General features: G+C 38.6%; 1 protein-coding gene across 1 annotated transcript in view; it reads right to left on the bottom strand.

The window, feature by feature from the left end:
- Nucleotides 1–21,770, bottom strand: part of CRPPA (CDP-L-ribitol pyrophosphorylase A) — a 348,299-nt gene that overhangs the window by 291,923 nt on the left and 34,606 nt on the right. The window contains exon 3 of the mRNA XM_030933230.1: nucleotides 17,202–17,351. Coding sequence (XP_030789090.1) covers nucleotides 17,202–17,351 — 150 coding nt within the window. The remainder of the gene's footprint in view (nucleotides 1–17,201; nucleotides 17,352–21,770) is intronic.

The following is a 21,770-nucleotide window of genomic DNA, read 5'->3' on the forward strand; positions in this document are numbered from 1 at the left end:
AGTGATCTTCACTCCTAAAATGTGGTTCTCTGGGATATCAATGAAAAGCCAAAGATGTTTATCAAACTCCCATTAATATAGCAGGATTTGAACTCCAAACTGTTTCTCCTCCACCTCAGCAGCTGCTGAAGTATCTGCTTTTCTCTTTCCACCTTCCCATGGGAAGGTGGATGCTTTCCCATGAGTCCCTTAGAATATCGCCCTCTGTGTACACAGTTCAGGAGTCAGCAAAGCCTTTAGGGGATATTTATTTATTTTTGAGACAGAGTCTCACTCTACCACCCAGCCTGGAGTGCAGTGGCACAATCTCTGCTCACTGCAACCGCCAACTCTCAGGTTTAGGAGATTCTCATGCCTCAGCCTCCCAAGTAGCTGGAATTACAGATGCATACCACCATGCTCGGCTAATTTTTGTAGTTTTAGTGGATACAGGATTTTACCATGTTGGCCAATCTGGTCTCGAACTCCTGACCTCAAGTGATCTGCCCTTCTTAGTCTCCCAAAGTGCTGGTATTACAGGCATGAGCCACCACCCCGGGTCAGCTTTAGGGGATTTTATAGACGTGTGCAGCCTCCCTCCTCTGTGGCTCCACTATTCGAGGATATCCCCCTCAATTTCCAGCTACCTTGGCAGCTGCAAGCTCCTACTTCACAGAACAAAAAGATAGTAGCTGTCTGCCTTGTCACTACAGGAACTGTGAAATGACCTCAGGAGAAAAGCTATTATTCAGCATTCAGTCAAGAGTCATAAACGCCACACTAATCTCAACAGGAAAGATTCCATATAAAGTGTTAACTACGGTAGTTTCATTGCTGAGAAGGAATAAGACAGGACTCAGAGATACCTGAAGTCTGAGGGGGAGTACCTGATGAAGGAGCATACCCTCTCCATGTCTGAGCTGCAGCCCACCGGATGGCAGGGAAGTTTCATGGCTTGAGGTGGGCCAGAGTTGGTGCGTGGACGGCAGGCCAAGTCTGTGTCAGAAACCGCAAATGCCTGGCAACCTAGGAGCCCCTGACTGCATGGCCAAGGAGTCTGAGGCTGAACACAGAATGACAGACTGGCCTGACAAGCTGGAAGTCTACTACTGGGGTACCAGCAAAATGAGGCTGGCAGGCACAGAGCCACAGGCCAGTACTAGCAAGCAGGAAAATCTCCACAAGGGTGTACACAGGCAGAAGCTGGCAGGCAGAGAACAGCAGGCCAGATTGGCAGAGAAAACCTGCTAGAAAGTAAACACCACCAAGCTCCACACACATGGCCATAGCAGCTATGGAGCCAGCAGGGATGGAAACATGCCAGAATCAGGAAAAGAAGCCCCCTCCTCCCACAGCGTCCCTTTGGCACCCTCCAGTGACGAAGCTTAAGACGTCTTAAGCAAAAGAGATGTCCAGCAGGCAGTGATGGGTGGATTTGGACCTGGGAAGCGATTAAGTGGTACAACATATAAAGGTAGCTCTTACCCAGTACAATTACCTTTCACGAGCTAAATCCCTTCTGATTTTTGCCTACTTTCACTCTTAACTGCCTTTATACAAATAGGTCAAACCTATCCTGCCACCCCCATTCACCCATCCATAAAATATATATCACAGTTTATAATTTGTATCCAGAGGGTTGGGCATGCTATTCTGTCATTACTAGGAATCAAAAATCTTGGGTAATGACTTGACACAGAATCTGATGAATACTGTAAGCAGAAAACTCCCACTATTTCATGTTTCAGAGTACCTACTTGAGGCAAATGTACAGGTATCTTGGCATTCAATAGTATAAATTCCACTGGTCCAAAATATTCTGAAAAAAACTGCTTTCTACTAATTCTAAAAAATTAAGAAATTGATTAATGTCAAAAGTATTCAAAATGACTCTTCTAAATTGTCCATATAATGCAAAAGTGCATCTTTAGCTCCCAGCTTGAAACATCAAGTTTTTTCAAGATATTAATGCCCACAAAGAATGTCAGTAAAATGACGACTTCGAAATAATGTAAAGAAAAAAATGGATTTTTATTTGTTAAATCCATAACGTCTAAGTTCTTGTTGAAGGGCATGTAATTTTGTAGGATATGAATCCCACAAAACTATTTCAGACTTGATTAATTTCTACAAAAGTAGTTCATGAGAATGCTTTAATATTAGCAGTTAATAATCTTTATGTTGTGTTTTTGGTTTGTGTTTTTTTGAGACAGAGTCTCGCTCTGTCACCCAAGGTGGAGTGCAGTGGTGCAATCAGAGCTCACTGTAACCTAGAACTCCTGGGCTCAAAGTGATCCTCCACCTCAGTCTCCCTCTTGAGTAGCTGGGAGTACCACCACACCCAGTTAATGCAAGTTTTTCATATTAAACTTCATTTCTCCCCCGAAATAATGGCATCGTTACTAGTACACAAGTAATTCACAGTGTGATCACAAGTACTGTCGTCATTGAATTGCTTGGTAGTCAACATTGTCATCATTGAAAGAATGTCAGAGCATTGCTTGGATACTGGTGTGCAAAGCCAGCAGTTTTAACTGTCAGTTATGTCTAATTCTTTAGTGTCCATCTGTGTCACTTCTCAACTTCCTTCTAACTTTTGTCCCCTCCTGACCATCCTCCAGAAGTGAGAACCTAATTTAAGATGCAGATTCTTGCAGGAAAAGATCAAGAGAAGATATATCTCTCAGTTAATTTTTATTTACTCAGGAGAAGGAGCCTCCCTTGCCAAAGTCTGTAACAAAAAACAGGATTTTAGAAGAAAAAACAAAAATCCTTTGAAAGTGCCAAGAGGACCTTTTACCTATTGCTTATGAGAGAGTAAGTGTTATATGCCTCTTCTCTAGTATTTTATTCTCCATTTTAACTTTCTTACCAGAAAGGCACAAACAGCAATTTTGTGCCTTTGAGATTTCCAGTAATCTCTCAGACTAAAGTCTTTTTACCCCAGAATCCTACTTTTCCAATACAATACCATGAACTCAGGACAAGCCATAGGAAGGAAGTAACAACTCTATTATTGTTGGTGTCCCCACTCTAGCCTCTGCTTCTATGTCCTCCATTTTATTTTTTGTCTTCTGTTGTTCTTGTAGATGTTTACAATTGGACTTCATCCACACTGCATTTTTAGAAACTGTCTAGCCTAAAGACAGATGTTCATATCTTGTTAAGACACGATTCCTACAGAACAAGTGTGAACTAGGATAAAAAGTATTTTTTAGAAAGTAGTATTGATACCTAAGGATTCTACAATAAGTTCAGTTTTCTATTCTGTAGCACATGAGGAAAATACATTGTTTTAAAAGCATGCGGTATTTTATACTATTAAAAAGTCATCAAGTCTCATAGTAACATTCATTAAACATCATTAGATTTGGGACACTACACTAGATAATAAGACAAAAGGAAGAAAGAAAATATGGTAAGAGTCAATTACATTAAGGAGTACTTTATCACTCTAAATAACCAAAGCAGTCTTGAAAAAGAACAAAGTTGGAGGTCTCATACTTCCTCATTTCAAATGTTACCATAAAATCACACTAATCACAACAGAGGAGGAGGAGGAGGAGGAGTAGAAGTAGTAGTAGTACTAGTAAAGAGAGACCTATAGACCAATAGAATACAGAAATAAACCCCCACATATATGTTCAAATCATTTTGACAAGGGCGCCAGGACCATTTAATGGACGAGAAACACTCTTCAACAAATGGTGCTGGGAAAACTGAATATCCATATACACATGAATGAATTTGAATTCTTACATCATGACATACATAAAAGTTAACTCAAATTGGACCAAAGACCTAAATATAAGTTAAAGCAAGAATTATAGAAACCTTAGAAGACAACATAGGGGCAAAATCTTCATGACTAACCTTGGCAGTGATTTCTTGGATACAACACCAAAAGCATAGGCAACGACAGAAAATAAATTGAACCATATCTAAATTTAAGAATTCTGTGCATCAAAAGATATATCAGTGAAAAAAAGCAATCTCTGGAATAGAAGAAAATATTTATAAATCATACCTGAAAAAGGTTAATACCTAGAATACATAAAGAACTCCTAAACTCAACAAAAAATAACCACCCAGGGAATTGAATAATGAGATCACTTGGACACAGGAAGGGGAACATCACACACCAGGTCCTATTGTGGGGAGGGGAGAGGGATAGCATTAGGAGATATACCTAATGTAAATGACGAGTTGATGGGTGCAGCACACCAACATGGCACATGTATACATATGTACCAAACCTGCACGTTGTGCACATGTACCCTAGAACTTAAGGTAAAATAAAAAATAAAAATAAAATAAAATAATAAAATAAAATAAAAAGAAAAAAAAAAAACCACCCAATTTTAAATGGGCAGAGGAATTGAACAGACATTTCTCCCAAGAAGATATATTAAAATGGCCAATTAGTAGATTAAAAGATGTTCAACATCACTAATCATTAGAGAAATGCAAATCAAAACTACAATCAGATACCATTTCATCCCCATTAGGACAATTAGTTTTTTTTTTGTTTTTTTTTTTTTTAAGTAACTGTTGACAAGGATGTATAGAAACTGATTGGAAACCCTTGTGAACTACTGATAGAAATAAAAATGGTACAGCCACTGGCCGGGCGCGGTGGCTCAAGCCTGTAATCCCAGCACTATGGGAGGCCGAGACGGGCAGATCACGAGGTCAGGAGATCGAGACCATCCTAGCTAACATGGTGAAACCCCGTCTCTACTAAAAAAAAAAAAAAAAAATGGTACAGCCACTATGGAAAAAGTATGGCAAATCCTCAAACAATTCAAAGTAGAATTATCATGCTTTCCAGTATTTCCACTTCTAGGACTACACTTAAAAGAATTGAAAGCTGAGACTCCAACAGATTTATATACCCATATGCATTAGCAGCATTATCCTCCATAGCCAAGAGGTGGAAGTAACCCAAGTGTCCATTAACAGAGGAGTGGATAAACAAAATGTGGTATGTATACACAATGGAATGTTACTCAGTCAGCCCGAAAATGGAAATTCTGACACATGTTCCAACATAGATGAACCTTAAAGACATAATGCTAAGTGAAATAAGCAGTCACATACAATGATTACATGAGGCACCTAGAACAGTCAAATTCAGAGTCAAAGTAAAATGGGGATTGCCAGGAGCTGGGAGAGAGGGGAAGAGGAGTTACCATTTAATAAGCACAAAGTTTCAGTTTTGAAAGATACATTCTGAAGATGATGGTTGCAGAAAAGTGTGAATGTACTTAATGTCACTGAACCATACACTTAATAATTTAAATCGTAAATTTAGTTATATATTTCATCACAAGTTTACAAAGTAACTTTTTAAAAGAGTGCATGTCTCAGTCTATTCAGACCACTGCAACAAACTACCACAGACTGGGTAGTTTATCAACAATAGAAACTTATTCTCACAGTATGGAGGCTGGAAAGTCCAAGATTACTGTGCCAGCAGATTTGGTGTCTGGGGAAAGCATCTTCTCACGGTGTCTTCGCATGGCAGAAAAGGTGGAGGGGCAAAAAGGAACATACACTGTGTCCTCACATGGCAGAAGAGGTAGAACCCTACCACATCAACAAAAAAAGATAAGACACCCAGAAGACAGTGGACAGCTCTGATGCCTGGGACATTAATCTCATTGAAGACAGAACCCTTGTGGCCTAATCACCTCTAAAAGAGCCCTACTCCTAATGTCATCACTTTGGAGTTTAAGTTCAACATGTGAATTTTAGAGGGACACATACACACCATAGCAGTGCGTCAGATAAGAAATTATCCACGCTTTGAAAATATGTATATTTAACTTTATAAAACAAAGGAGAGAATTATTTGCCTGGACACCTGAAGTATGAGAGAAAGTTATTAAATACAGGCTACAAGATAATGAAAGCACTGTATCTCAATTTGTCATGTTAGAGAAATTCTGGTTATATTAAGTATAAGAAATTAGCGGCTTAGAATACATTTACTAAAATCTAAGAAAGATTTAAAGAATGATCTATGTATTTAACTCAAGATATATTTATTTTACTCTTCCTTTTTTTGGCTTGATAATGCTTGTCAGAGGTTTGTCTCAGTTTTTCTGCTTTTGATCATCATTTCTCTTCCTCCAACACCAGCTTCATCTCCCCTTCCCCATCCCCTACAGATACGTCTTAAATAAAACAAAATACTACGCCTATAAACTTGAGAATATAAAAGAACAGAAGTTTTAGAAAAATATACAAAGCGTCAAAATCGGCAGGAAAAAAGAAAGCCTAGATATTCAATAACCATTATAGAAATTGAAATGTTAATTATTAACACCATCAAAAGGCTGCTTCTCTGCCCTGCCCCACCAACCCCTAAAGAAGCTCCAAGTTTAGAAAGTCTTACTGAGGAGCTCTATTAGAATTTCAATAATGAGGTATGACTATATCTTAAAAGTTTTTCCCAAAAAGAGCAAACAAAAAATGACCCAACTCATTTTATAAGATTGGCAGAGTCTTGCACTGAAAGTCAACGGCAGCAAACTATGAAAAGAAGAATTTCACTTAAACAGAGGGAAAATATCCCAAATAAAATATCAGGTAGCTAAATCCAATAGTCTGAAACATTGCAGCTAGCAGTATTCACCCCAGAATCACAAAGATAGCTTGAAATCAGTAAGTCTATAATGCTAATTCACATTAGACAAAAAGAAAAAAATAACATGAGAGCTACATGTAGGAAAAGGACGAGATTTCAAAAAGCACAATAGCTATTTGATTTCTTTTAGAGAAATAAGCCTTTTTAGAAAAGTGAAAATTAAAGGTAGATTAAATTTGATAAAAAGTCTTTATCAAAAAAAAAACCTGCATCAAGCATTATACTTAAAAAATGAAACAGTCTCTTTAGTGATGGAATCTAGAAAAACATACCCCACTACTGCAACACAATACTGGAGGTCCTGGCCAAAGCAACAAAGATAAATAAATAAGGACCAGTGGGGAAAAAAGGGCAAATTTGTCATTATTGCAGACAATACAATCATGGGAGTAGAAAACTTAGAATTCAAATAGAAACAACACCAGAGTTCAATAAATTTGCCTGCTATAAGTTCAATATACCTGACAGAAAAATGCTGTAAGAGCAAATGTCAGTTAGAAAATGTGATAGAAAATAACATATTAGAACAGATAAAAACTAACCTAAGAAATTACTAATATAAAGTAAAAAATCCTTCAAAGAATGTAAGAGATCTGAATGAACTGTACTATCTTCATAAATAAGAAAATGTAAAGACATCAACTTAATCCCTAGATCTTTTTCAGTTATAAAATTTACTGAGGGCAGGAAATAATTATTGGAACACAGCCTTTACACTTAATGTGCCTGAAAGCTAAAGTTGTGTCTTTTTACATTAAGGCATAAAATGTGAGCATCTGAGCCTCAGGTACTTATAACCCAAAGGTCATAATAATAGTGTCCATCCTAAAAGCACTGGCCACAAAAGACATATATCTTAAAAGATAATTTCAAATCCAAAATAAATTTGATCAATTGATGAATGAATTCTTAAAAGTCAAAACATCCTAGCATCCAAACCCAAAGTTTGCCCTGGAAGTTGGTATGTGTATGTTGCCTTTTGTTCAGATAGATAAGGAATGGAGGCATGTGAAGAACTCAATTTTATTTTCTATGAGTCCCGATTGGTAAGGAAATCCCACAGCAGTGCGTTGGATGCTTTTCTTTATTTGAAGTAATGTTTTCAGTGTGTAAAATGTTGTGTAGAAGCAGGAGACTTGCAGGTTGCTCAGTGAAACTGGCATGATGCAGATGTCACAGGTAATGTTCAATGATGAACTAATGCTCAACATTATCTGCCATATAATCAATGTGCAGTGTGGCCTAAGCACCACAAAACATCTGGATTTAAAGCATGAATTCTCTTGGGTTTCGAGATTATTTCTTGAAAATTTTGGTAAATTAAAATCTGCCCCTCAAGCAAATCAGGGAGTAATTTTTGTCATAGCTTGATTTTTATTAACCATCAGCCAGCACACATAACAAATGTTGAACAACAACCTGTTGTTGATGTGTCTCCCAGACTGTGAGAGACACATCAATCTATAATCTTAAAGAATTCCAATAAAATCTTCCAACTGGAGGGAACTTAAGATTTCAAATGTATAGAAAAGACATAAAGGTTGATACCAAGTGTATCAGTCATATCTTGTTCCCTGCCTCAGTTTCCCTTGGTCTCATCTGTCTCCTAGGACCCCTCTACCAGAGTGACTAATTGCATGTGGGACCTCATGGTCCTTTAACTGAGGACAGCAGCCAGAGTCTCTGGTTTCTACCCATAGCTTCCTCTGGAGACACAGAACCATGATACAGGTCATGGGATCTGGCTTGTCCCTGTGACTGAAGGAGCTAGGAGTTCACTGCCTCTGGGAGAAATGCTAACACAGGGGGAGATGCCAGATGAACTCTGAGTCTTAGAACAGTACATTGGAGGTAACAATACAACAGTTTTGGATAAGCCTGTCTGAATATGTTCCCATGTGATAAAATGACCAGTTGTGTTTGTGAAATAATGGCCAGATTTGTAATCATCATCTTACATCAGTATTTAAGCCTTACCTAAGGCTCTATTTGCTAGGGAACCTGTGCTAAAACAGATCATCTTGAAAGTAATTAACAGAAAATAAAACAATATAGTGGTATCACAGGAGACAGTGAATAATGAACCCAGAAATAAATCTACATATATATAAAAAGTTGGCAACATAATAGGAGCACAAATTAGTCAAAAAAAGGATGATTTTATAAATGATGTTGAAAAATCTCTCTTTATAAAGATGAAAAAGGCAGGTGCCCTGTATCACAGAATATTTTTAAATGACCTCCAAACAAACTTAAGGCCTAAGTGTGAAATGGAAAAATAGAGTAGAATACAACAATGATACGGACAAGAACTTAAACAAGACCTTCGACTCAAGATTTGGCAACAAAGTAATATGTGAATGTATTAAAGACAACACTGACAAACAGATTCAAATATATTTGTAACCTGTAAGACCAAGAAAAAAACAGTATCTAGGATATATACAAAACCCTACCACATCAACAAAAAAAGATAATACACCCAGAAGACAGTGGACAAAATACATTAAAGCATATTAAAATGTTAGTAAGTGCCTTACTCCACTTAGGCTGCTATAACACAACACCTCAGACTGCATAGTTTATAAAAAGAATTTACTGCACACAATTCGAGAAGCTGGGAAGTCCAAGATCAAGACTTCAGATCCGGTTTTTGATGAGGAGCCATTCCTGCTAGATAGCACCTTCTTGTTGCATCATCACATGGTAGAAAGGGCAAACAAGCTCCCTCAGGCCTCTTTTCTAAGGGTACTAATCCCATTCATAAAGGCAGAGCCCTCATGCTCTAATCACCTCTCAAAGGAGCCACTTCTCAATACCATCACCTTGGTGGTGAGGTTTCAACAGGAATTTTAGGGGAAACACAGACGTTCAGACCACAGCAATAAGTAACACAAACATGAACAAACATAAAAGCTGCATCCTCACTAGCAATGTAGTTCTAATTATAACACAAATCAATATACAACCATCAGATTGACAAAAGCTAGAAAACTAAAGGACATTAAAAGCTACAGAAGATGTGGCTGAAACTATAACCACTGCTAACCTTATATAACTATGCTCATTAGTCTTAAAGAAACTCACAGAAACTTACAGAACTGAACCACTTATAAACTACCATACATATGAACTGAACAACAGATAAAAGTAATTTATGCTTTTAGGCTAATTTATGCTTTTAGGCTAATGGTTGAGAATGAAATTTCTGGGGGTAACAAATATACTCAAAGAAGATCCCAGCCAAGTCACAGGATCATTTTTTTCTACAGCTCTTCATAATTTTTCCAAAATGGAACCAAAGAAAATGACATGACTATATAAACCTACCTAGTAGAATAATTGACAGAAGTAAAAAAAAAAAAAAAAAAAAAAAAAAAGGCAAGAGGGAGAAAAAAAAAAAAAAAAAAACATGGGAAATATGTCAAGTAGGAAGACACGTGACCTTGAAGAGTTAAATGCTTTCCAAATCCATCACCAAGATTGTCAATTTACTTTCTCTGATGAAATACCATAAATATATAGATCATGTTTTCATTAATAACTGAGATGTGCCACTTTGCTACTGTGGTTTGCAACTGACTTGTATAAGAAACGATGGTTTGCAAATACTTTCACTAAAGTAACAAGTCCGCTCTTTCTGACTCAAAGCTTCATCTTTAAATCCCTACTCATCTCTCTTTATAAATCATTTTTCTTCATATGTTCTTTCACTCACCCTCCTGAGAGCTTTCCATTCCTTGTCCCTTTCCTCAAATCTCCATTTTCAAAAGAAAAAAAAAAAAAAAAACTTATGCCCTCTTATCTCTTTCTACTGTACCCTTTGCTCCCTGTGCCCACGGTGCCCCTTATCCCAAAACCCAGTGTGACATGAGGTTTCCCCTGAGGTTCTTCCTTATCTGCAAATCCAATCCAGGCGCAACCAAACAGCTAGCAAAAACAGCCAGGGAGGAAGGCAGGAAAGGAGAAGAAATGGGGAACTACACTGTAAAAATGGAAATAAAAGTTCTGAGAGTTATAATGCTTTGTGGATACAAAGAAAAGACACTTCATAAAATTTCATCTTTTTGACTTATTCCTGTTAACTCAGTATTTAAAGGCCAAACTTGTTGACAGTACAAGTCTTATTTATTCTAATGCATGTGAGGTACAGGCAGGCTATGAATTATGAATTGGAATTCCTGTCATATTTAATTTTATAGCTATTATATTCAGCTCCCCACAGATAAGCAACAGAAATCTTTAAAAATGGGGGGAGGGGTTGTTTCAATTAAGTTAAACAGGCACTTAAAAATACAGCTTCTCAATCTCCATTATGAGATTAACACTTAAATATTACATATCTCCACAGTCAAGTCTAGGATATCAAAGCAAAAGGTACATAATTAACACCCCAGAGACTCATTCTGTCACTGGCTGAATCCTGCTGTATCTTTCATGAATTTTCATTCAAACCTAATTAACAAATTACCTTCTAAAATTCTCTATATACCAAAAACTTGTGTTAGAATCAAGGCCAGGTCTCTGAACAACAAAATTCAGAATACCATCTATGCGCACAACAACAATTTTCTCAGGAAATGGATTTTAAAAAGCTTCTTTGTATAATAATTTATTATTTTTCCTCAAACTGCACAGAAAAGAATTTCACATTTGAAGATTCAATAAGAATCCACTGGACCAATCCGTGGGCTTTTCTTCATGTTCCTGGAGATCGCATAGTTTCCACTATTGACTTTGTATTATTCTTTTGTTATTTTCTTTAGAAATATTTTCCTCTGGCAAATTCCTCATGTGGCATTAAAAATTCTCAAGGATGAAATAGTTTTCTCCAATCTTAATAAAAGAAAACTGGACAAATACCTAGTTACATGGAAAAGTCTGAGATTCTTTGAAAACAAACACATACGAATTTATGTATCTTAAGTAAAATACAATAGATTTTGACTTCTAAATTATCAATCCAGGCATTGGCACTAGCAGCATTTTGGTATTCACAAGTGCAATCAACCTTTCTGATTTTGTGTGTGCACTTACACTTACAAACAGGCATATATACATTTTATATAGTTGTTATTACAACTTTATGTATTAGTTTCTCAGTAACATTCTAACATGAACAATTTCATACTCAAATTCTGCAAAAATAATGTTTAGTGACCCTTTAAAGTTTCTATTAGTAAATGTCACAATTTTATTGATCTCTAGAAATAAAGACTCAGTAAAAATGACCACACTTATAAAAATGCTAAAAATCACCAACCTTACACACAGATCTTTGCCCATACTTCCAAAAATTTTTCAGATGAATTTCTTAAAGATTTTTTAAGGGGACTTCATTAATGTGTATGTACTTAATATATGCACATATATTATCCACACCAAATCTGTTTATATAACTGGCATTAGTGTTAACATATAAAATATGTGTCTACATATATGTATACACATGAAAGTCATCCAACAATATTTAAGAACCTAATCCATGCCATAAACTCTTCTAGGTGCAAGAGATGAGACTGAACAAGATAAAGTCCCTGTCCTCACAGAACTGAGGTTTTAATAGGAAAGATACACACCAAAAAAGATATATCAGGTAGTGATATCTAATAAGCAAACTAAAGCAGAACAAAGTATGATCTTTTTTTTGCCCCAAGGTGGCAGATAGCAGGCAGTGTTAGCGTGACTCGTCCACTTGGAAGGACAGAATAGGGAGTCGAGATTCACATTGGGATTTTCTTTCCCCAAGAACCACAATAGGAACTTAACAGGAAAAACCAAAAGAATCTACAGACCCTTTGAAAGAAGTGGCAGGCTGCAGCCTACTCTGTGAAGACAGGTGAAAAACTCTAAGTGTCCAGGATGTGAAAGGGGGAAAGCCTGCCTCCAATCTTACATCCCCATGGGAGAATGTGAAAATACAGACCACAGGAGAAGGCCTTAACCCTACTCAGAGCTGGACTGGATTTAGGGAGTGGTGTGAAATATAAAAGTAGAAGCAACAGCAGGAAGTCCCTTGCAGGCATTCCCAGTCTCCAGCACTAGCCAAGGGAAGCCATTCCTGACTATATTTCAGAGAAGCCCTGAGGGAAGTTAGCCAATGAACTCAGGGAGGGGTTGCAGGGTGAAAGAAGCTCCCAACAATTCTGTGATATAATCTCAAGTGGGGATAAACTCCCTTGAACAGAACCCAAGGGTAAGTTGGAAGTGTGCCATAGATAGGAGTGCAGGATCTGGGTGCCCAGCCTTGTGGGCAGATGGGGAGGGACATGGCCTGAAAGCCATGGTTACTATTTCTGCAGGGAATCTAATGGCCTGGGGCAGATTTGAGCTCTGTGTGCAGGCTGCCCAGATCTACATGTGGTGCTGTTAGCAGGGCACTATAGGAGTAACACAGGCCTTACCAATTATGTGGGAGCTGGGTAAGGCTTACTGCTTCCTACTCACTTTGTGAACTCTTCTGCACAACAGAGGCAGTTATACTCCTCCCTGAAGCATTACCACAGTGGCTGGAGAACCACCTGTTCCCTACAGTGGTCATGGCAGCCTCCACCCAAGGAGAGTCTGAGCTAAGAACCACCTAACCCAGCCCCTACCTGGTGGTATTTCTCCACCCACCTTGGTAGCTTAACACAAAGGACAAACTTTTGGGAACTTTACAGCCCAACTCATCTCCTGAGAAGCCAGAATATTTCCCCACGGCAACTTAGGGCAAGCTCAAATCCCACTGCTAATACCACAGCTGCTGCTCTCTTGCAAGTACCACCTCCTGGCTGATAGCCAAACAACACAGGCCATTACAGCACCTCAGCAGAATAACCTATCAGACTGACAGCAGATTTCTCAGCAGAAACCTTACATGCCAGAGGGATTGGGGTCCTATCTTTAGCCTCCTGAAACAAAATAATTGTCAGCCAAGAATTTTCTATTCAGCCAAACTAAGCTTCATAAATGAAGTAGAGATAAAATCTTTTTCAGACAAACAAATGCTGAGAAAATTTGCCAGTACCAAACCAGCACTACAAGAAATGCTAAATGAGTTCTAAATCTTGAAATAAAAGCATGATATATCAAAATGGAACCTCCTCCATATAAACCTCACAGGGTCTATAAAACAATAACACAATGAAAAAAAGTACCTAGGTAAGAGCTAACATGATGAATGGAACAGTACCTCACATCTCAGTAGTAACATTGAATGTAAATGGCCTAAATGCTCCATTAAAAGACACGGAATGGCAGAATGGATAAAACCAACCAAGTATCTGCTGTCTTCAAGAGCCTTACCTAACACATAAGGACTCTCACATAAACTTAAGGTAAAGAGGTGGAAAAACATATAGCATGCAAACCAAATGGAAAACAAAAGTGAGCAGGAGTAGTGATTCTGATACCAGAAAAAAGGGATACATGATAGATGCTGCTACTTTAAGATTACAAGATTATCAGGTAAGACTTCTTTGAGGAGGTGATGTTTGCTACAGATCTCAATAAAGAGTGGAAATAGGTCGAGTGTGGTGGCTCACGCCTGTACTCCCAACACTTTGGGAGGCCAAGGCAGGCGGATCACCTGAGGTCATGAGTTTGAGACCAGCCTGGCCAACATGGTGAAACCCCATCTCTATTAAAAATGCAAAAAATTAGCTGGGCATGTTGGCAGGCACCTGTAATCCCAGCTATCTGGGAGGCTGAGGCTGGAGAATCTCTTGAACCCAGAAGGCAGAGGTTGCAGTGAGCCAAGACTGTGCTATTGCAGTCTAGCCTGGGCAACAAGAGTGAAACTCCATCTCACACACACACACAAAAAAGAGTGGAAATAAGCAGTTTGAGATCTGGAAAGAGTGGCCTAGGCAGAGGAAGAATAAGTGTGTGGACCATTTTTAAAATATTTATATGCACAGCCTTTTATGATCATTCCTTTGAATGAATATACATACTTGGTATTAGTAATATACCAGGCAGATTGCTAAGAACAAGACAAGTACCATCCCTGCCTTCATAGGGCTCACAGCCTTGCAGAGGAGTTTGACATTTCACAAATGACCTCAAGCAATTATTCAATTATCAGTCTGATGCTGGGGAGAGAAGAAAAACAGGCACTAGAAGAACACAGAGTGGGTCAGCCCAACCTGGTATGGCCAGACAGGAAAGAATTCCTTGAATAAATGATAATTATAGGATAACTAAATAATAAGTAGCAAGGTGGGACGTAAACTTCCAGATAGTGGGAATCTTGTATTTGAAGAACTAAAGTGAGCATGGCTAGAGCATATATAAGGGGGCAAATGAGATAAGACAGAAGAAACAGGGAGAAGCAGCAATCCAGCCAGTCAGCATATAGAATGGCAGTTAGACACCTGTGACCTTCCAGTACCATTTGAAGAGGAGGAGTTATCTATAACCTAAAACTGCACACCTTTTATTTTACCACATTCTGCAGTGACCACGGATCAGCTTGCAATGGGTTTCTTCTGACTCAACTTCATATGACACCTTAGTTACAATTGCCAGATATCTGTTTGTGATGGTCAATATTAGGTATTAACTTGATTAAAGGATGCCTGGATAGCTGGTATTGTTTTTGGGTGTGTCTGTGAGGGTGTTACCAGAGGGGAGTGACATTTGAGTCAGTGGACTGGGAAAGGAAAAACCACCCTCAACGTGGGTGGGGCCATTCAATTGGTTGCCAGCACAGCAAGAACAAAGCAGGCAAAAGAAGGTGGGATAAGCTGGCCTGCTGAGTCTTCTGGCCATCATCTTTCTCCTGTGCTGGATACTTACTCCTGTTCCTTCTGCCCTTAGACATCAGACAACAGGATTTTCAGCCTTTGAAGGCTGCAATCTCAGCGTCTCTACTTTTGAAGCTTTTGGACTCTAATTGAACCATTACTAGCTTCTTTCTTCCCCGGCTTGCAGATGGCCTATTGTGGGACTTCACCTTGTAACTGTGTGAGCCAATTCTCCCTAATAAATTCTTTTTCATATATACATATATCCTATTAGTTCTGCTCCTCTGGAGAACCCTAATGCACTGCTCAGTTCCCAAATGATCAACACTATTACATATTTTCTGCATTCATTCCTCAAAAGGGACAAATTCCAAGTCCTCTCATCACATCTACCAGTCTATCTGCATCTGTCTTCACCTACTCTTTCCTTCTGTCCCTATGGATGAACTATCCATATTCCCAGCCAAGGTCAACTTCGATACCACTAACGCAGTATGTCCCATCCACTCTCACTTTACCACTGTCTTCTCACTGCAGAATCACCCTCATCGGCATAACAATGTGCTGTTTTATCATCCATCTGAAAAAAAAGTCAGTCTTTATCTATAACTATTCAGCTACCTCCTCCCATTTCTCTACTCAATATATATAAAAGTTCCTCCAAAAATCAGCCCTTCTATTCTTAGATCAATTCCAACAAGATTTTCATATCCACCACGCCTGTCAAACACCGGTAATCTCACATTGCAAATGTTTATGTACAGTTCTCAGTCCTCATTTTTTAGAAATCCTAGGCAACATTTAATAGAATAGACATCTGTGACCTTCCAGCACCATTTGAAGAGGAAGAGTTAGCTATAACCTAAAACTGCACACCTCCTTTTATTTTGCCACATTCTGCGATGACCATGGATCAGCTTGCATCCTCAGCACAATCAGAAAGTACTTTCTTCATTAAGTTTCTGGGATACTACCCTCTAATCCTTATGGCCACTCTTCTATACCCTTACCTAATTCTTCCTTACTTCCTATAGCAAGTTGACTAAAGCACTAGATTAGTTACTCAAACTTATCTCATTGGGAAGTTTCTGACAAGCTCAATATCTGATATTCAATAACTATTTACTCAAATGGGCAAACAAATGACAGTAAAATTATGTAAGTACAGCAATATTTCCAAAACATGAAAACCAGAAGCAATCCAGTAATATTAATGAAAATACTTGATTTTTAAGTTACTTACTTTTAACTAAAATTTTGATTAACAAAATGTCTAAGGAGCTGTATAGATAACTTACCATAGTACATCTGAGACTGCTGTTCTTAAAAAGACTGGCTTATAAGACAGGCCCTCAGCCAGCATCTGAGAATTAACTGATAAGGGCAAGTCACTGTGCCTGCCTAGACTGTAGGTATCAACAATATGATTTATGCTGAACACCAACTTTCCTTCTCGAAATCTGGAATTTTTGTATGTGCCAAGCAGAGGATATCCGCATGACCAATCCAACACCCTGGGCACTGTGTCTCCAACAGGCGAGCATAAATGTCACACACAATTTGCTGCATTTTCATTGCTGGAAAGAAAGTGTGCTTTGCATGATCCTTCAGGAGAGGGAGGGAAGAGAGTATCTAGAAGCCTGCAAATGGATTCCTCAAGATTCTGCCTGTGTCTCTCTCTTCTGACCAGCTGTATACCCTTAATAATTCATTGTTAATAAGTCTTAGCCTTGAGTATAACTATACACTCAGTACAACGAGTTCTGGAAATTTTCCAAATATGGAGGTTGTTTGGGGAACCCAACATAACAGCAGCTTATTCAAAAAGCCCGAATTCTTACCTGCTGATATGCTTCATAAATCACATCAAATAGAAAAGCTTGGGGCATTTCACTTGCTCTGTGTCTGGCACGTTCTAGCGAGTGGTCTAAGCAACCATCAGCAGATGGACTGATGACAGTAGATACAAGAGGTCGAATGGCTCCTGCTGCCTAAAGAACAAACAGGCAAAGAATATATTATTTCACCTACAAGCTATTTTAAAGTGAAGTTCTGAATTCAGTATCTCACTTTTGAGAGATCTTATTCATACCTTCAATAAGTTACCTTAAGAAAACATCTGAATAAGTGTGATTGGTTCACAAATGGTTATTTCAGGTAAAAAAAAAAAATCAATTTTATAGCATTACAGTTGCATACATTAAGGTGAAATTTTTCTTCATTATAGGTTCAAAATCCTTCTGATCACAGGCCATTGAGGTCAACACTAAAAACAAAGATGCTAAGATCCAACTGGGTATTCCCTGAAGATGAAGGAGGCAGAGAAAGACTATCATGAAATAATTGATATGGATTGCAAATTAATATTAATATACCCTCAGGAGATTTACATATTAGATACTTAAGGAAATAAACAAGTTCTTCAAGATCCCCTAGATGAGACTCAACAATCCAAACAATGTGGGTTGCTCTAATTTGTATCTTGCTTTAATTCATGAGGAAAAACAGTTCCTTTCAAACACAGTCTCCATGCAATGCTTCCTCAGGCAATACCCATTGACTTCAATTGCTATGATGAAAGCTGTCTTATTAATAGTTGCATCTGAACTTTAGAAGAGACATTTCATGTCTGACAGTTTTTCCCTTTATCTTTAATGGAGTCTCATTGTAATACAGTTTTGAAGGCCATTAGCAAAACAACTGCCTTAAGTGAAACTGCTTTAAAACACAGTTCAATGGTGGGCAGTTAACCAAACCTTATATGATCTCCAAAACATCCTTTCTTCCACACAATTGCTACATGGGGATTGCAGCATATGAAATTAGTGCACAAATAAAACAAGTGTCTTCTTGATGAGACCAACATCTGAATAAGATAGACAGTCCACACATTGGTTTGCAAAAGCCAAGGAATTGGCTGAAAATCAAAGTGAATGTATGAGCCAAATAGACAGTTTATAAAATGTGTCACCCCTTCCAGTGCCTCAAGTAGAAATTTGGAACCTAACCATAAAAGCAAAAATGAGGACACAGGGTGACAAAGAGGAAGCAGTATCCAAGTAGGTGAAGGGTAGGTCAACCGGTCAAGCTCAATACCTATCAGTAGAGCTAGAAGGTAAGACAGGAAGGAAATGCGTGTACACACAAACATGTATGCTGCTTTAAGAAAAAAGATTCCGCTGAAACTATGTATATTTTTGGAATTCTATACCAGGGCATGAAGTTAAAAAATGCTTAAGAGAACATGAGACATCCAAAATGCCAATGCAAGGGGCTCTGCAGACTCTCTCCTCATCGAAACTAGCAAAAAGTATTTTAAGAACCATTAAAAGCCTCTGAAAATTATCCCAAGGACATTCAGCAAATGAAGAAACATTTATTCGAGAAAATCTACTAAATTTTGGTAAGAACAGACTGTGGTATTCGAGCCATGACCCATTTCTTCTTCTATCCCCCAGCCAGCTCAGTGTAATGGATACTCAGAGTATGTATGGCTAAAAAGATAGGGCCTCCTCACCCCAAGTTCCTAGTATGAAGGGCAGACTGCCAGCATTTCCTATGCCCCTCAACACTATGACACAGAGGCTAAAATCTATGCAAGTGTGGCCCACGAGGTCAAGGCCCACCTCTTTCATATAGTTCCCACCCATGCCCCAGAATACTGAGGCCCTGATCAGTCTTCTTCCAGCTCACACATATGGCAATTTTCATATCGGGGAAATAAAAGACTAGAGTCTTCTACTGCCCCTGTGTAGGTCAGAGTAGGGATTTTACTCCCAAAAAATTAGTGCACTGTGCCCACCCACAGTTTCAAAGCAGTGATGTGGTGATTTTTCACAAGTAGAAGACAAAGGATGTGAGAGTAGAGAGCTATGAAGTGCTCCCAAAGGGAACTCACTTTATTTGGAAATTCAAACCTAAGTGTACTCTCAAAAGAGATCGTCATGGTAAGCAATTAAAAGAATGCTGGAGATACATGAGCGCAAAAAGCTAAACTGTCAGATAGCCAGTTTACCAGTGAAAGCCGGGGAAAACACAGCTAACAAAAGCTCTCCTGGGATTAGGAACAAACCTCAAATACTGGCCTCAAAAACTACCCCTGCAAAGGGGCTAGAATTTAACTGAGACTACAAGGGATATATGCTCAAGGCATTATCAAAAATAAAGGTGAGCATTAGCACACAATGAGTGAAGCTTAACAGCTAGGTGAGATATCAAAGGCAGACAATATAATAGAGATCAGGGAAGGAGACAGTCAAAGAGAGCCCCGCTGAAACCACTATCATTCCAGGATGACTATATAATACTCAAGTGTCCACCCTCTGAAAAAGCAACATCAGAAGCTTTTCCCTGTGAAAGTAAAAGACATCACTAAAATAGGCCAGCCAAGTCATAAACAAATAAGCAAACAAGTCATGCATCCAAATAGGAAAGTGATATCCTCCAAGGATGGGGTGGGAGGGGAAAGGCAGGCAAGAGGAACTGCCTATGAGAAGGCCCTGCCCATATATCAAACTTAGCAGATAAAGACCTCAAATCAGAATCAGCTACTATAAATATGTTCAAAGAACTAGAGGAAATTACACTTAAAAGTAGTAAGGCAAGGTATGACAATATCGCTAATGTTAAGCAGTTTACAAATATAGAAATTCTGGAATTGAAAAGTATAACTATAATGAATATTTATAAAGGAGCTCAGTGAGAAGCTTGAACTGGAGAGGAATCAATGAACTTACACTTAGATCGATAGAGGGAATACAATCCAAACAACAGAGAAAAAAGGATGAAGATAAATGAACAGAGCCTCAGAATAAAGGACAGCATTAAGTACACAACAATTTTGTATTGGGAGTACCAAAAGGAAAGACTAGAGAGAAGCAGGAAAAAAAAAATTCAAGGAAATGACTGGTAACCTCCCAAAATAAAGGAAAAATTAGTCTTCAAGAAGCTCAATGAACTCCAAAGCAGAAAAATCAGAAAAAAAAAATCTACATCTAGACACATCTAGTGAAAGTGCTGAAAACCAAAGTCAAGGAAAAAATCTTGAAAGTAGCTCAAGAAAAATGATAAGTAAGAGAACATCAATATTAACAAGTGACTTATCAGAAACAATAAAAGTTAGAAGGCAGTGGGGTAATAGTCACTAAAAGTAAAAATATCTCATATCCAGCAAAACCAGTATTTCACACATGAAAGCAAAATGAAAACACTTCCACAGAAACACAGAATTCTTTGCTAACAGATTCATCTTAGAAAAAAATAGCAACAAATGTTCAGCCTGAAGGAAATCAACCCGAGACAGCAATTCTAATTCACATTAAAAAACAAAGTGTACCAGTAAAGATAATGTAAGTATAAAAGACATTATATAAAAGTATAAAAGATTTTTCTTTATATACTGTTTTTAAAAGCAATTATGGAATGTGAGAGTTCCCTGATTCCCCTCACAGGACCTGAAACAGGCTCATCTGTTTGGCTGCCACACCCTCAAACCCCTTATGGGATGGGGAGCACCCAGATGGGCAGGTGCAATAGCCAAAGCAAGTGCTTTTGGGCTCCAGCCCCACAGTAGCATCTAGGGGTGGGTACCCATGACTCCCAAAGCCCCAGTGGGCATTCATGTTACAGTGCTCTTTTAGCTCTGTCGTCCACAGACAGCTTAAGTGTTAACCAGCTCAGTGCCCTCCTGGTATCCAGGTACTTGTCCAGCGTCCAGGAAGAATCAGATGAAGCATGAACTTGAAGGATGGTGAATGTGGGGGTTTTATTGAGTGGTGGAGGTGGCTCTCAGTAGTATGGATGGGAAGCTAAAAGGGGGATGGGGTGGGAAGATGATCTTCCCCTGCAGTTTGGCTATCCAGCAGTCAATCTTCTCTCCCACCATCCCCAGCTGAACTCCTCTCAACGTTCAGATGCTCTTTCTCTTCTCTCCTTCTCTGCTGCACCATTCTGCCATTCTGCTGCTCTTCTGTCTGTCTGCTCTTCTTCTCATGGAGCCTGGGGTTTGGGGCGTATGTGGGTACAGGATAGGGTGAGTGTGGCAGGGCAAAAGGCAACATTTGGGTGTGAAAACAGGAAAGTCTGTTCCCATTTAGGACCATGAGTTTCCAGGCTTGAGGATGGGGCCTTTGCCAGGGAACAGCCTCCTTCTACCCAGTATTTCCTTGCCTCCTAGCTGCATAAATTATATTAAACAATAGATACATAGTTAACTGATTAGTCTATAACATTGAACTGTATATTTGATGAAAACGGCAAAAAGGAAGTGGATAGGAATAAAGGTGTACTGGATTAAGGAAATGACACCAGATGGCAACTTGTACCCACAGTAACAAACTAATTAAAAATGACAGGCAAGGAAGTTAATACAACAATCTCTATAAATACATACTTGCAGCTGGGTACAGTGG

The sequence above is a fragment of the Rhinopithecus roxellana genome, chromosome 6, assembly GCF_007565055.1.
Source record: "Rhinopithecus roxellana isolate Shanxi Qingling chromosome 6, ASM756505v1, whole genome shotgun sequence".
NCBI lineage: Eukaryota > Metazoa > Chordata > Mammalia > Primates > Cercopithecidae > Rhinopithecus > Rhinopithecus roxellana.